We start from the raw sequence: 16,050 nt of genomic DNA, 5'->3' as shown, positions 1-16,050 counted from the left end.
CAGCTCCCTGGCTGCTCCTCGCATGTTCTCTGCTGCTCGCCCAAAGGGCTCTGGCTGTGGATAGGCTAAAGCCAAATGGAGCTGCCCAGGCGGGCAGAAAATGCCCTCTGCTTTAGCTGAAGTACTCTTCATTGTTAGATGTTAAACGTTTCCCTGGGACAAGTTCTAGTTACTGGGATATGAGAGGTGAAATTCCTGAAATTTTATATAGAAAGCAACTCCGGTCAGCGCTGCTTAGTTCTCATACCTAAAATACCCAGAAGGGAAAAGGAATTAGTAATGTCCATCTTTTTTAGGCTTTTTAAAGCAGAACTTACTTAAAGCAGACCACTCCAAGTGAAGAGCTGCAGAATGAAGGACAAGGGCTTGCCCTAAACAGGCACTTTGCTGATTTTGCATTGCTGTTAGACAAATGCACAGTGCTGTCCTTTGGGAGACCAAAAGAGAAAAAAAAGAAAACCATCAGAACGCATTTCACTGATGACAGGGGGTTTAAAACCTGGGTATTTCAGAAAAAGCAGTTGATAAGCCAAAGGATGTGGCCCTGGTACCGTGCTTAGAGAAGGTGGTTGATCCTGGTCCAAATTTCTGCCTGGTGGAAGAACCCCACCCTCTCCATCTTCACTGCTACACATACCGCAGAAACACCAGGGATGCATAGACAGGACAGGTCTACCACAGGTGTGGCCCAGCTCCATCCTGCCCCAGTTCCTGTGGGGCCGAGCTGCAGCAGTGCCGTGCCGCTCCCTGCGGGGAGGTGCTACGCGTACCTGTATGGGAGCTGCTGAACGGTACTGTGCAGTATGCAGCAATGGTACAGTGAGGGAATGGGGTTTAATTGCTGGCAGCCAGTGGTGACAATTAGCAGTGTCCCGTGGGCCTTGGTTTGGGTTTGGCACAATGTGTATGGCCACGTCCTCAGCTGGCCCAGCGCCTGTCCACTGGGGTTGGGCCCCGGCCCTCTGGGAGACTGTCCTGGGGAACCGTGGGTGGGTTTAGGCAGAGGTAAAGCACGAAGTCAGTGTGCATCCAGCTGTGCAGGCAGGTGCTGGAGGATTGCAGGCAGATTGGGCCAGGAGAGAGCCAAAACCCCTGCAGCCTTGGGTGTCAGCCTGCACTGACGGCGGAGCTCTGGAGCCTGGCAAAAACTGGAAACAAACACCCGGGGTGCAGCCAGGCTCGGTGCAGTGCGTTATCTCCTTCCCCCAAGCTGCTTTTGATCCTACGATAGCAGCTCTTATGACGCTGGCGAAGCAACCCATGCAGCCAGAACCGGGCATTTCAGCACCCCAGGTGGAGCTCAGTTGTCCTCTGACCTGTAGGGAAACACCGTGGAAGACATTCAGCTCCCGGTAGGGGTGGCCATCAGCATTTACTGCATCTCGAGCACGTGTTATCTCCTAGGTTGATAGATCTGGATGGTCACCTTTGGAGAAGAAAATTCCTGCTTGCTGTGTCACATACACTGATTCATTAGTGTTTATGATGCTTCTGTTTCCCAGGGATCCTGATTTTTGGCTGTGAGAGAGAAAACAGCAGCTTGTGAACTCGTGGTCTGGGACTCCACTCGCTTGCCCAGACACAGATACGGTCTCTCCTCTTGTCCCTGTTCTTGCATATTTTAGTCATACAACCAGAAATGCATGTAGTGGTTTATTCCCATGATTTCATAGGGATCTGTCAATATTGGTTTCTAGCCAAGACAAATCTTTTTTTTTCTTTTTCTCTCAAGTCTCAAAGAAAAGTGAATATCCATACTTGCCCTCCGCCTCCATATACTATGCTGCTTCAAGTAAACAACAGCACAGCATCAGGGCTGCAATTTTATCTTCCAAAATTACTTTTTCCTAGGTGTCTCACCATATGGGCAGCCAGATCTGTCGCTCCCAGTCCAAGCTCCCTCTGCGTGGCTGGGATCCAGTGGGATCCAACTCCTGAAGCCACTTTCCAGGTGGTTTTGCTGCATTATCTCCTCGTAACTCGAGTGGCAGCCATGCCCCTGGGGGTTCCCCCATGTCGGCCGCCTCCAGTCAGCCTCCAGCCTTGCCTGCCTGCAGGAACCCCAAGAACGGAGGTTTTCCATGTGTCCTGCAGCCCTTCAAATATTTCATTGCGTAAACACAAACCATGAATGAACTAGGTGATGTGTGCGTTTAGATAAAAAGCAGCCTAGTCCCACGGAGGCGCTGGGCGCCCTGGGGAGGTGACGGCAGCCCGAGGCCCCCAGCCCAAGGGGCCAGGGAAGGCGGTCAGCCTGGGGGAGCCCTGGCGGGGACATAGCCCCATCCAGGCCACCCTGCCCTGTGGTGACCAAGGCGTTTTGCTACAAAGCTGCTGGGTTTCGGTTTTGGGCATCCAAGCGAGATGGATCCTCAGAAGAAGTCCGATTGCTGTATACTGAGTTGTAAAACAGGGAAACAAAATGCATCCTGTGCAATGCTGTAGTCTTTTGCAAGTGGAAACTACATGAAAGCTATTTGCTGGTATGCACAAGGGAGGTAAATGCACCCGTGCATGCCAGGAGAGCGTTGCTGGCCGTGTGAGAGCAGGAGGCAGCGTGAGGCTTCGCTCCGAGGAGAGTGGAGCTTTGCAGCTTCTGGTTTTGGGGCTCTGGAGGATGAATTTGATAAAATTGTCCTCTAAAGTTAGAGGAAACCTGTTGAGAGAGGTGCTTTGGTCTCTGGTGTGGGAACGAGGTTCTTCAGACAAATACACAGATGCTGCCTTAATCGAACTCACCGTGAGCAACGAGCAAATTAATTCTGGTTCTGACAGCTGCCTCGCTGCCTTTAACTCCTTCCCTACCCAAGCCCCTCCTGTCCCCACCTTCTGAGGAAACATAATGAGGTGTATAACAGGTGCGTTCAAATACCAACTGAATAAAACCCAGGGAATTGTCCAACGTCCTCTGAGCCACCAGTTGTTTGCAGGGCTTTGTTTCATCAGTTCACTGCTTTAAAATCCCTGAAAGGGATGTGTCTGTACTTCGCAGGGAAATAAGTTATTGACAACATTGTGCGTGCCTCTGGTGTGCGAGAAAGTGTGTGAAGCGAAGGGATAGTGGAGGAAGGCTCTGTCCGTTTTCCCACGTAGCTCTTTATTTTTTTAATCCTCGACTCTAGCTCTGGAGACCATCGTTAGAGATCGCCAGCTCCTACCTTTCTGTCAGACTCTTAATTAGCAGAGCACGCAGCCCGGGCAGCTGGGGCTTTGACGGCTGGCTCGCCGGCGCTTCCCGCGCGGAAGGGTCCCATTCATTCAGAATTGGTGCTGAGCCCAAAGCCCTGGCTCCCCCCGCGCCCCTCACCATGTCTCCAGGACTCCGCTTTAGCATTCGCTGGAAGAGATGCATTGACGCTCTCCCCGTAGACCTCCAGGCTGCTGGTTGGAGCCATAAGGGAACGGGAGGAAGAATTAGCCTGTGTGTTTATGTGGCTGTGCTCCAGTAAATATTTTGATGCATCTGCTGCCAGCTCTGGTCTGAGGGAATCTACCTAGCATTTAAATTTTGATGGGGAGCTGTTTTGAATAATAACAGTGCAGCCGGCTGTGAGTCAGTGCATGTGTGTTGACTTAAAAAAAAAAAAAAAAAAAAAAAGCCCTCAAAGCTTAACGCTTGCTGAACGCCGAGCTGCAGTGCTTTGCTTTTTCCCTCCTCCTTTCTTCTTTTCTTTCTTCTCTTGACTTCCTCTGTTTTGTTTTGTTCTGGTGGGCATTTCACATAGATTTTGTTCGCTGGCAGTGGGAGAGGGGGGAGTGAGAAGAATCGGAAAAACCCCAGCCAAAATAAATCCTCCCCAAAAACTCACGAGTAGCTCTTGCGATGGGTGCTGTAATGGGTACGTTCTCCTCTCTACAAACAAAACAAAGAAGACCATCAAAAGGTAAGACCTCCTGTTTTGCTTTTCTTGCCTCTTCTGTATATTTGCTAGGAGAAAAATGTATATTGGGAAGGGAGAAGGAAATGAACATGTGCCACTTGCAAGTAGCCCAGCAGTGTTTATGTGAGGTGTAATTTGCAGAGGAGAGGCAAGTGGGATGTGAGGTGGTGGAGGAAATGAGTGGGTATGAGGATATTGCTGTGGAGGGGCTTTGGAGGTGAAAACCATCTGAAATCTGTAATTCTTCACCCAGGCATGTACGAGGAGGAGAAACTCAGTGGCTCCATATGCAGAGCACTTGCAGAAGAGACCTGTTTATTCCCAAATCCCAGGCTTTGTAAATCCACTGAGGAGGGAATAACATGTAGCCACACGGCAAATCCTTCCCACTACCTTGTGGTTTCTTTCTGCGAAAGTATTGTTAGAGGCAATGTTGTATATTCAGTAATCCAACACCAAGTGTGCAGTGCTAATGATGTGTGTTTTATGAAGATTGTCAAGAGGAAAAAAATATTAGGATATATTAAGAAGGAAGGGGAGGAGGAGAAGCTCATGAAAAGCATGAGAAAGCAAGCAGCAATCGCAGGGATTTTAATCCCTAAATCCATAAATGCTGGCTGCAAAATGCTAATTTTTCAAGAGGTCTGGTTTGTGTAGTATTTGCTTGAGCTCTGCTCCATTTCTTTCAGGGTTAATTCAGAAATTCCAGGGTGCTGCTGAGCAGAAAGTTGAAAGCACTGTGGGGGGCTCGTCTGTACAATACAGAATGAGTATTGTTTAGAAAGCAACAAAAAGGCAGACCCTGGAACTTTGGCAAGTCTTTCTGCTATTTGGAAATGTTGCCTGCCAGAGCGTCTGCATTTACCAGTCTGCCAGTATTTTTCGGGTAGGTCTCTATTTCCACTGGGTCCGTTGCTCAGCTGTACATACGCTTTTGAATTGAAAGTTGGTATGGATTTTCTATCAATTTAAAAGAAAAAAAGTCTGAGGAAATCTCAAACATCAAGTAATTGCTGTAAGGAGAAATGGAGAAGGGCTGTGCAAGGGGTTTGATCACCTAAGTTTGTGAGCAGGTGTAAAATTCCGTGTTCCTGGTGCGAGGCAGGCAGTTGACCTGGTAGGGTACAATTTACAGCAGTGCGTGTGTGCCTGCTTTACAGTTCATTTTTTTGTGCTATTTATAATGCAACCACAATTGTACAGCTGCCTGGGATGTTTGGTACTGTCTATGCTGCAAGCCAAGCAGTATGGTTGTCTATGCACCGCGTCGCACATGTTGCCGCCGGGGTCGCGCTGAGGCACGGCGAGGTGGCTGAGCTCAGTGCCATGGGCATGTCGGCAGCCGTGACAGCACGGAGCATCCCATGCCCTTCTCAGAAATCTGCAGGCTGCGTCTGGTTTACGCTAAGCGTAGCTCATTTTTGGCTGAATGTATCCATTCCCTACTACTTTGTTGTCGTGAGATTGGCTCTACTCTCTAGTGGATGGAGGAAATTGGTTATTGTTGGAGTTCGTGAGTAGTAAAAACCCAGCATCTGGTCACACGTTTTACCATTTACAGGGGGATTCAATCTTGCTGATGCCTGCTGGCAGTGGTTGTTCAGCTATATTTATCAAAACCCGTGTTCCAGGAGTTATCTCCTCTTGGCTCTGATGTGGTATCTGTGTGTTGTTGCTGATTAGTAGGACACTCGGTTGGAGCGAGAAAGTTGGAAGAAATTCCTTTGATTTTCCAGGATACTTTCAAAGCCAGTAGAGAATTTCACACCTTTTAGTCACTATTTTCCTGGCCGACAGGAGCTTTACGGAGCAGCACTGCTGGTTTCAGCCAGCTTCAGCCACCTGCAGATGTTCCTCTAGACCCGGTACCCAGAGGAGGTCCCAGATCTCCAGGAGAGGCCGAGACATGTGTGCTGCATGTGCCTCTGGGCTGCCTGGTATATTTTATGCTGGATGTGGGCACTTCAGCTTCTCGACAACCAAACAATAACATGTGCTGGGTTTGAGTGCAGTTCTTTGCCTGTGAGCTCAAAAGAAGAAGTCCATCACCACTATGCCTCTGGTTTCAGTTTAGGTATAGCGTGATGGATTCTGTAGTGTTGCCCACCTGTCCCTTCACTTGCAAAGGTTCCCTTCAAGAAAACCAGCCCCTTCCCCTGTTCAGATTGGTGGAAGTGGTTAAAATATGATCAGGATGAGTTTAGGCACTGGCTTTTCCAGAGACTCTTGTTTTCTGCAGACCACATAGGCTCAGAGAATGCGTCAGGTTGGAAGGGACCTCTGGAGGTCTGTAGACAACTTCTTTCAACCCCTGATCATCCTGGTGGCCCCGGCTGACCCGTGCTCCTATGTCCCCGTGTCCTTGCACTGGGGAGCCCCGGGCAGGCCGTGACACTTGGGATGTGCTATCCCAAGTGTGAGCAGCAGGGCAGGCTTGCTCGTGCTGCCCGCACTGCACCCTGCCTTCTCTGCCATGTCATGGTGCCAGCGGTGCCCACGTGTAACTGCTCCCTTGGATATCGCTGTGTCTATCTTTTAGCAGGGGAAGTGTTTGTTAGCTATTCCACTGTTTGATTCCCTGTTATCTAGTGTTTGGTTTTAGTATGTTTCCCCATGTGTTTATTTGAATATTTCAGGATTTATCTAGGAACTAAATACTGGTGCAAAAATGAGAGCCTGAAGAAATCGTTGTAACAGGGCTAGATCCACACCTCTGCAAATACTCTGTAATCTTGGTAAATGTGTGCTCTTCTAAGTAGCTTGAAGACCATTTGTGTAGCCTTGTCTAGCTAAGCAGCTCACACGTGTGTCTTAGGCTGTTTTGGTGTGATACACTAAAAGCAAAACACATACGTGTGTCCTGGTTTAAGAACAGGTGAAAGAAGCAGGTGATGTCCAAAGCCCAGAGTTTTCCAAGAAGGGCTGATGTCCATGGGCAGGTGGTGGGTGCTGGCAAAGGGTGCTGAGGTGCTCTCTGCTGAGCCCATCAAATTTTGGCACAGGAGAAAACTTCACTTGAGCTGCTGCCCCTTGCACTTTGTTCGGGACTGTGGCTGTGGGACTGGTGGCTCATTTGGTCATTGCAGCTGGGAGCAGCAGGGGTGTTCATAGCACAGTTCAGAAGTACAAGATTTATTCCTTGCTTTAATGGAAATGGGGACTCTGAATCAGTAAAGGTGGTGGAAACTGCTTTCAGGTCAAGAGCAGTGGTCCTTCAAGCATAAGACCTTTTCTCCTGGAGTGGACAGTGTTGTTTGTAAAGGAGCTCGTGCCTTTGGCTTGAACATGACAAATTAATTCAATATAATGGGGTGTTTTGTCTAGACAGGTTACGAGCCACGTGGCCTTTCCTGTGGGATAAAGATTTCTGCTTCCAGGACTTGTGTTCCTATTAGCAGAGATGCAGAAGCTTTCCCTGGCTGCTGAAGCGTCTCTAGATTGTCTATGAGATTTGTGCCGTTTGCTTCGTTAGTGGCTCGCAGCAGTTCCATGGATTTGTACATTTCCTTAGAAGTTATTTCCTCTGATCTCCAAAATTGATGGCATTTTAATCTCATTCACTGTTGGGTTTCTTCTTGTCTGACTTTTCCAGCTTTTTGAGTTGGCCTAATAAAAGGTAACAGCTCTTTCTCCCAAGTCTTCTTGCTTCTCTTGTGTCATTGGATTGATGAAGCATTGCAGCCTTCGTGGGGCCCAGTGGGGCCAGGCTGAGGTCCTGGGGGACGAGTTGGCCATGAGCCACCAACATGTCCTCCGCACGCTGGCATTGCTGCCACCTTCCAAACCCCAAGGTGAAAGGTTTGGGGATGCTGGGGGTGGTAAGAGCCGCTGAGCTCAGTGTGCACCGAACCCCGGCGATGCCCGGAGGACTGCCCGGCCCGCTCCTAGTACATTGGCAGTTAGCACTAGATACAAGACTAAGATGGACTTGAGAATTTCAAGTTGCTTGTATATCCTCCAGCAAACATAAGTAATAAAACAGTAAATGAGTTAGGGGAAAAAAAAAAAAAAAGCACCAAACCAACAAGCAACACTAAAAAGCAGAGGGCCAGCACAGCAGATAATGCACTGCACAGATGCATTCTCTGTTTTCAGCTAGCTGCCGAAATAGAGGTTTCTCGTGTGTTTGTACAGTCTGCAGCCAATCGTAACCAAATTGGTGCCTAGAATCAGCCCTTTCCATATTTGTCATGGAAACGTTCGGATTAGCAGATTGTTCAAGCAGGGTGAATTTCTTGTTTTGACTGCCTGCCGTACTCCCTGTGTGCGGCGGGGATGTTTGCACTTCCACTTGTGGGCAAATTCAATTCCAAGAGAAGAGACCAGTCGAAGAGTAAGGGATTAGCTGTGTTTGCTCTTTCTTTTCTCACTCCCATCCCCAAAGAAAGTGAAATATAACTCATATTTCCCAGTACCTGAATCTTGTTGGCCATAGGCTGCTTACCCTGCTTACCCAGCTCTTACCCTGGCTACACCAGCAGAAAGCACCGGTGTTGCTGAATGCGAGTAACCTTATTTTGATCCTACACCAAGCTATCAAGAGGATAACTGAGAGGATAGCTATAGGTGAGTTTTGCAAGTGCTAACAGCACGAATTCACTTCCTTAAGATGGCAGTTGAATAGATGTGCCATTTTTCTGGTGACCAATTTTGAATTAGTTTTGAAGTGAAGGTTGATTTGATATGGCTCACTGTCCAAAGGCATCAGAATCAATGTCTCACCAGCCATATTTTTCTGTGCCTTACTTACCAGGAAACCATTAAACGTTGCTCAACAAGTCAGTTGAGAATATCTGACTTCAGTCCTTGGATTCCTGCCCATGGGGATGCTGTTTCAGGTCCCTGCATTAGACCAACCTGGTTCCTTGCCAGAGGGAGAACAGCGGGTTCAGTGGTGGTGTGGGGACTTGGTCCTGTGCAGCCCTATACCTGCAGCTGCCAAGTGGAGTGATGGATCTGGGTAGGGGAGCTGCCCTGACATTTACTTTGCCTGGTATGTACCATTTTAAAGTAAGTTTTGGTAAGCTGTTTGCAGCAGCTTTATCCTCAATGGGCCTTTGAAATTTGTTCGGGAGCAGCGACAGACTTGTCTTTATCCCTCGGTAGTCTGTTCAGGTTGGGCAGAAAGAAAAGCTTTGAAAGTTGCCTTTCTCTTGCTTCTGCTTCTGCAAGAAACTTGACAGCCTGCTGCTGCTGGGGTTGAAGGTGTGTGACCCAGAGACCTGGACCGAGCAGCCAAGGGTCCTGGGTGTTTTACTAACGGGGAAAGGTCTCCGTTTCCCTCCTGATTACCTCCTTGAGCAGGGGCAGCTCCGTTCTGTGCTCGGCAGCCCTGTGCTGCAGGTGCTGGAGGGAATGGAAGAACTGCCTGGTTTCGCTTCTCTTCGCTGTGCCCCAGGGCCAATAAACTGTGCTGACACAGCATTTTGTCTCACCGGTCTTTTCTGGTCATCACCTGCTGCAGCCCGATGGGCAGCTCAGGTACGCAGTCATCGTGCTGAAAGCTGAGGGTTTGGTAGCAGCACCTTTTTCCACCGAATTATCTTTGTAACAAGTGTTTAAAGCAGCACTCAGTAACAAAACTATGTGGTGTAAGCACTCAGAAACAATTTGGAAAAGTCCTGATGATCAATATGCATTCATCAGAGTACCCTGCTTCGCTGGGAGCTGCGGGACCCCAGCCTAGGTAGGGCGTGCGGACCTGCGACTGCTTCTTGGCTCTGCTCCCCCAGCGTGCAGCCCCCATTTCTTCAGCTCCGGTTCAGTGGCTTGCTCTAAGAGCCTTCTCTCACTGTTTCCTGTTTGCTTCCCTATAAACTCAGCTCCTGGCAGCCATGGACAGTGATCCCAAATAGTTGGTCTTAAGGGCAGATAGCCCTGATTACATTAAATTAAACTCTGCGTGTCCCTGATTGCTTCCCACAGGCGTCCAGTGCCTGCCTGCAATGCTGTAGTGTGCCCAGCTTGGAGGTGTGGTGTAAAGAGCAGTGGGTGGAGGGACGCACATGCTGTAGTGCGTTGTACAGCGCGGTGCGTTACACGCGTGTGCTTGTTCCCTGCCTTGGGGCACGGTTACTTTGGGCCGCCCAAATGCACTGCAGCCACGCAGAGCCATGAAAATCCCACTGCAAAAGAGCCGATTAGAGACAGTGGCTTTGCATGGCAGTAGACTGCAGCACTTTGAAGTTTTTTTGTTTCTTAGTAATCCAGAAGAGTAAAATAGGCAATATTTTCCAAGCTAAGATGTGCAGCCTTGGTGATCTTTATCCAATCTTTATCCTCACCTGTTCTTCCAGTGTGAATTACTGGGTGTCTCTGCGACAGCTGGAACGAGCAGTGAGAAGCACTTTGATTTTGAGTGAAAATATTTAACTGTGTAGATGTGAAAGCTTGGGACTTAACATTGAGCACAGGTTTTGGCCCAGTCTCAGCCTCACAGTGGCTAATGTCGACACATTTTTAAACTGGAGTCAGACAGGGTTCTGCAAATTCTTTGAGGAAAAACATGTAAAATGCAGATCTAGGTCAACCGAAGTAAGTTATAAGGTCATGCTAATGTTGGTCAAATAAGGAGAAAAAAGAAAAATGTTGCATTTCCCCACTTACAAACCTAGCATTCTTCCCCAATCACAATGTTTATTTTGATATTTAAACTTTAGTACAAACCTTGAAGATTTACAATAGTTTTCAGCAATGAAGTGAAATATTTTTCGAACTGCAGTATTTCAGTAATCAAGATTTATATGAATTGTGGTCCCACCCCACGACTCTCAGAACACTTTGCTGGCTTGCGGCGCCTGGTGCTGTTAGAGAGGCTGCGAGCAGCAGAACCATTCACGCGCTTCCTTCATCGCGCCGGGAGAGCCCTGGGCGTTTGTGTGCCCTGGGTGTTTGTGTGCCCTGGGTGTTTGTGTGCCGTGATTCCTATTAAAAAGCATTATGCAGAGGACGTGAAGGGACGGTGATGCAGAAAGCTCGGGTACCTGCTTGTTTGCCATCCTCAACTTGGGTCCGCATCCAGCCTCACCCCGTCCGAGGCGGAGCAGCTGGGAGCTGGGAGCTGCTGCAGCCAGCCCGTGGCGCGATGGGGTTTCGGGGCAGATGTGAGGGGGATGACAGACCCGTCCCCTACTAAGGGGGAGATCCTGCATAGCTCTGCTGCAGCTGTTTGGATTTCCTCAACGCAAACATTACTTTCTTGACATGCTCAACACCCGCCACTCTTCGCACACACCAGTGTTTGCTTTTCTCTTGCTCCAGGACAGCTCTCCTCCCCCCGGGCTTGTTCTTTGGGCAGCGAATGGGCAGCTGCCCCGAACTGCCGTAGCCAGGCAGGGCCGTGGTCTGTAGGAGGCAGAACGGAGGCACAGCACCTCTTCTGTGGTGGCTGAGAACAGCTCACGGAGAATGCAATGGCGTGGTGCCCCGCAGGCTGCCAGGGAACCCCAGAGACGCCGTCAGGATGTGGCCGCACGCTTCTCGATGGAAGCAGCGAGTGTCGCCTCCGAGCGGGGGAATGGCATTAAGGGAACAAGGCCAGTGCTGAGCACCGGGCTCCTAGTGCTCCAAAACCCATTCGTCTGCCTGTCAATTTTTGGAGCAGGAAGACGTGGATGAAATAAGCCGTGTTCACAACATTTAGCCGGTTAGATGTGGTGCCGTTTCAGAAGCTGAACTTGAACGCTTTGCACCTCACCTGTCTCCAGTATGGGGCCAGGCTCCCCGGTACCGGCTGTGCCAGCGATAACTCTGCGCAGCCCCAGGGGTTTGGGACCGTCAGCTGAGCCCTGGCACGGCCCCTGCTGCAGCTTGCTCACCATGGGACTCGTGCTGTTAGCTTTCTAGCTGCAAAACGTCGGGAGCCACCAAACATCCATAGCGAAGGGCGATTTTTCCTCTGGGAAACCACTTCTTCCCATGCAGGTGAAGCTCGGGACGCAGCAGGGAGCAGCAGCCCCATGTGCTGTCTTCTTCTAATCGGTTCAGGGCCCTCACCTGGTGTCCTCTGAACAGGGAGCGGTATGTGGGAAGTAAAAATTTGAAGCAGGAAACTTTTGTCAGTGCAGGAAGGATTCTGCCTGCTAATCCCAGTAAGGCCCAAGTGCATTGGCACAATCCTTTATGTGCTTCTCTGGGAGAGCCAGTTGTGACCCCCGGCTGCGGTACGGGTGCCAGGGACTGGAAGCGTCCCCTTGCGAGGACCTGAGTCCCTTTAACGCGGCGCTCATTCTTGTCTGATATTTCACACGTGAGCTGACAGAGGGCCTGGTTCGCAGCACTGTGCGTAGAGAACTAACCAGACTGCAGGCACCCAGACAGATAGCTGCACTGGGGCATGAGGAAAATCCCCCCGGGGGCGTGTATCTTGCCAGACTGACAGAGGCACAGCGATACAGCCCTGATCTCATGTGCCCCGTTCCCCTCCACAGGGCCAGCAGGTGAGTCTTTGCGCAGCAGGTTTGGAGCCGGGATGGAAGGCTGCTCCTCCATCCAGGTGCCTTTCCTTTCCACGGCTTCAAAGCCTCCCCAGGAGCTGCTCCAGCGGGGTGCTGAGCCATTGGGAACCCAACGGTGCAGGAGGGAGGAAGCTGCAGCGAGCAGCTGCCCCATCACCGGTAACGGCCCCAGCAGGGAGCGCTGCGCTGCACGGGGCTCGCCACAACCTGCCAGGAAACAAACAGTCCTGACCGGGTGTTCCTGGGCAATGCCATCAGCTGTGGCACTTCGCATGGCTTCCTTGGCCTTGTTTTCACCAGCCAGCTGGATGCTGCTGGCGTGTGAAGTTGGCAACTCGCCGCCCCGCTGCCCTCGGGGCCCCGCTGTCAGGCCCTCCAAGATCATCTCCTGCCCCAGCTGCGTCCTTCACTGCCGGGCTGCTGCTTTCGCCTCCCTTGCTGCTCAGCCTCCAGCGGTGCCGGAGCCGAGCGGCGCAGGTGCAGCTCTGTGTGCGTCTGCTCTGATGTGGGCACCTGTCGCTGCCGAGGGACGTGTTCCCGCTTGGAGACCGGTGCCATACAGCGCTCATCATGGTTTCTGGCCAGGCCCCATGTTTTCAGTTAAGATGCTTGAATTATATGTGTAAAGGTAACTAAAAATATAAGCAGTTAGAAGATATTTTTGCATATCTGGTAATATTTTCCACCAGCAAGAACATTTCAAACTCTCCTGAATTTCTGAAGGAACAAACAGAGCAACCAGAGGGCCTCCCATCACCTTCCCATGTTCCTGTGAAGAGGCGCCTCTCCGCAGAGCACGCACAAGTAGTGCCCATTTCCTTAATGGCTGCATTTCTCTCCTATTAGCTGGGATGTAAAGCAATCTGTTTACAGAACTCCATTTCCCTATAAATCAGACCCTTGGGGAAGGCCGGGCCGGGCAGGAGAAGCGCTGCAGCCTGGGCTGGGTGAGGAAGGTGCCACTGCAGAGCTGCAGCGAGCCAGTGGCCGTCCTCAGCAGCGTGCTGTCCTGTGTGCAATAGCTCGCACCCATACAGTTCTGCCGTCTTAATTGCTCGTCGTCACCTGCTTGCTGGGATTTAGCTTTACCGTGTTTTGTTGAATGCTATGGGTCCCAAACCTGAGGGGGTTGAGGGGCCGGGAGGTCCAAGCCCTCCATTACAATCCCTGCTGGGGTGCCGTTTCCCGGCGGCTGTCCGACAGCACGGGGGCACCTGCGGAGCCCCCCTGGCTGAGCTGGGTCCCATGGGTTTGCTGGGCCCGGGGTGTTTGGCTCGGGGTGCCCGTGGCTGCTGCCAGGGGCGAGGCTGACGCCAAGCAACGTTGGTGAGGCGTTCACCTGGAGCAGCTTTGTGATGCGGTGCTCGGGGCGGGCAGGGAAAGGTTTGCTTCCCATCCCGGGGCGGGAGGTCTGGCTCTTCCCAGCAGCTCGGGAGAGTTGATTTCCCCTGCACCCGTTGGGTTTAGGGAGTCTTTTGCTGCCTACGTGGACAGCAGAGAATGAAGCAGTTTTATCCTTTGTGGTTGAAGGAGGTCAGGGCAGGGCCGCTCTTGCAATACCGGTAGGTTAAATAACATGGCAGTGAAACAGATGAGCTGTCTCCATCCCTACAAGACAGACGTGGAAGGGGCCTGTGCAGATCTCTACCAAGTCAGGAGGCATAAGGGAGACATCCTGAAGGATAGATGAGACATTTCCGCGGTGCAGTGAGTAGCTGGAGAAGGGGCCTGGTGTGGGGATGGGGAGGGAAGGCTGGGAAGCTGCAGGGCTGGGCCACGTGTGCATGGAGGTCAGCATCGCCTTCCCGAGATCTGTTTGTTACCATGAAATACTCTGCAGAGTCAACAGGACTGAGCTGTAACTGCTCCAGTAATTGCAGTGCCTTAACAGCTCCGTGCGCTTTGATACGTCTCCTTAGTCCCATCCGGGGCAGCGCACCTAAGTCGAGGTGAAGTTGCCTCGAGCTAAGTGACAGGGAGAACTAATGCGAGCTTTTCTGTTCTCATTTTTCCTTGTCCCCTGATTCTCCAATTTTCAGTAAATATGCGTTGGGTTTTAACCCGTTTGCTGCTGCAGAAGGTGGTGTGAAGTAACCGCAGCAGAAAGGGAATAGCTCAGGGGGAGGGAAGCGGAGGTGCTGGTGTCTGTGCTGGGAAAGGCAGCAGGAAGCGGCTTAAATAATTCTAGCAAAGTGAATATTACGGCGGTTTCCAGGTCTGGTGCCCAGAGAATAATGCATTTGTTAACCGAATATTTATTGTACTAGTAAGAGAGCCTCAAGTCGATTTGCATTTTATGGTTCACATAAATGCGGGGAAGCTGCCAAAATTGTCTCTTCCCCTCCTCTGTTTTCATTGCAGGCATTCCAGAGAAGGGAGCAAAATGTTTTTCCCTTGCTATTTGGTTTTTAGTTTCATGCATATGCATTTCTGGGACAGACTTCTGGAGCACGCAGCAGATGCACATGCTTGGAGTCTCTGCAGGCCTTGGTAGCTTTGAAGCAGAGAACCTAAACCATGAGATACTTGCAGAATTAAGGAGAATTTAATGCAACAACAGTAGAGGTTTCCAGTCCCTGTAAATAAGTTCAGTCTCGAGATCAGCGATGAGCTCTCACTGCCCTGCTGCTTCCATCTTAGTTACAGAGATGTGCATTGGACGGAAATAGGAGAGAAGGTGTTACAGAATGAAAATGCTCAGAAATGTGAGGGAAATCGCTTGCGTTATTGCTTTCTGTTGGTGTTCAGCATAACGCAGCTCGCTGTTGACATGACAGGATGTCGCTGGCATGCTGACACGAGGGATATCGCTGTGAGCAGTCCTGGGTGCTAAACCTGCTGACACACGGCGGTGTCAGGGAACACTGCAAACAGGCTGGGTGGCTTTCTTTTTGCACTGCTCTCATTAGTCACCCTTAGCACCTCCATTGAACAAAAATGCAGATTTGTGAAATCCAGCCCCCAAAATCTCCCTGCTTCCAGCTGGAGCGTATGTAGGATTCTCAATTCGAGCATCTCAAGCTGGCACGCATCTTGTTTTCCCTAAGCCTCGGCTTCTAGACTTCAGCAAGCAGATGAAGGATGTGAGCCTGCCTTTCACAGGGCCTCCCTCGTGCTGGGGGAAGCTCGAAGGCATGAGGAGATGGCTCAGGAGCTTCAGGTCTGGTGGAGCCGGGGTCAGTCCGGGAAGTTTGGGCATGTCTCTGCCGCAGCTGCCGCTCTCTCCAGTGAGTCCATTTCCATTTAGTCTGGAGTTCTGCACCTTGGTGTTGCAGGCAGGCAGAGCAACAATTAACGTGCAGGTTAATTCACGAGTTTTCAGGCTCTTGCTCCCCTTGGTGGCAATAACCTACTTGAAGGAGTGGAAGGGAGGCAGTCTGCAGCTTCCTCCATGTCGTTGAGGGCTGGGGGGATTTGCCAGCCCCGGTTTTGCGGGGGTGTTGCAGGAGCACTGGCTGGAAAGCAAGGAAGAGAATGTAAAGCAGCCAACGGTGCAGTCCTTGGTGGGGGGGGAGAAATATATTTGGGTTGAGAGCAGCCTCCACGAGGCCCAGGGCTCCTTCAAAGCCAGACAGGGCGTCCTCCTCCTGGGTGAGGGTGGCAGGCAGAAGTAGGGCAGGGTTTTGTCCTGTTTGTACTATTAATACAGATCAGAAAAATGTATCGAAAGAGATGAAAACTTTTAAAAGAAAGAAGAAATTTTTGGTAGTATC

General features: G+C 50.7%; 1 protein-coding gene across 2 annotated transcripts in view; it reads left to right on the top strand.

Annotated features, from left to right (window-relative positions):
* Positions 1-1,342: 1,342 nt before the first annotated feature.
* KCNIP1 (potassium voltage-gated channel interacting protein 1) overlaps positions 1,343-16,050 on the top strand; it is a 256,038-nt gene continuing 241,330 nt past the window's right edge. The window contains exon 1 of one of the 2 annotated variants that reach the window (XM_083798237.1): positions 1,343-3,884. In XM_083798237.1, coding sequence (XP_083654363.1) covers positions 3,824-3,884 — 61 coding nt within the window. In that variant the 5' untranslated portion in view covers positions 1,343-3,823. The remainder of the gene's footprint in view (positions 3,885-16,050) is intronic. The other variant, XM_083798238.1, reaches the window with a different exon arrangement.

The sequence above is a fragment of the Anser anser genome (assembly GCF_964211835.1).
Source record: "Anser anser genome assembly, chromosome: 14".
Classification (NCBI taxonomy): Eukaryota; Metazoa; Chordata; class Aves; order Anseriformes; family Anatidae; genus Anser; species Anser anser.
This window is presented reverse-complemented; position numbering and strand designations above follow the sequence as displayed.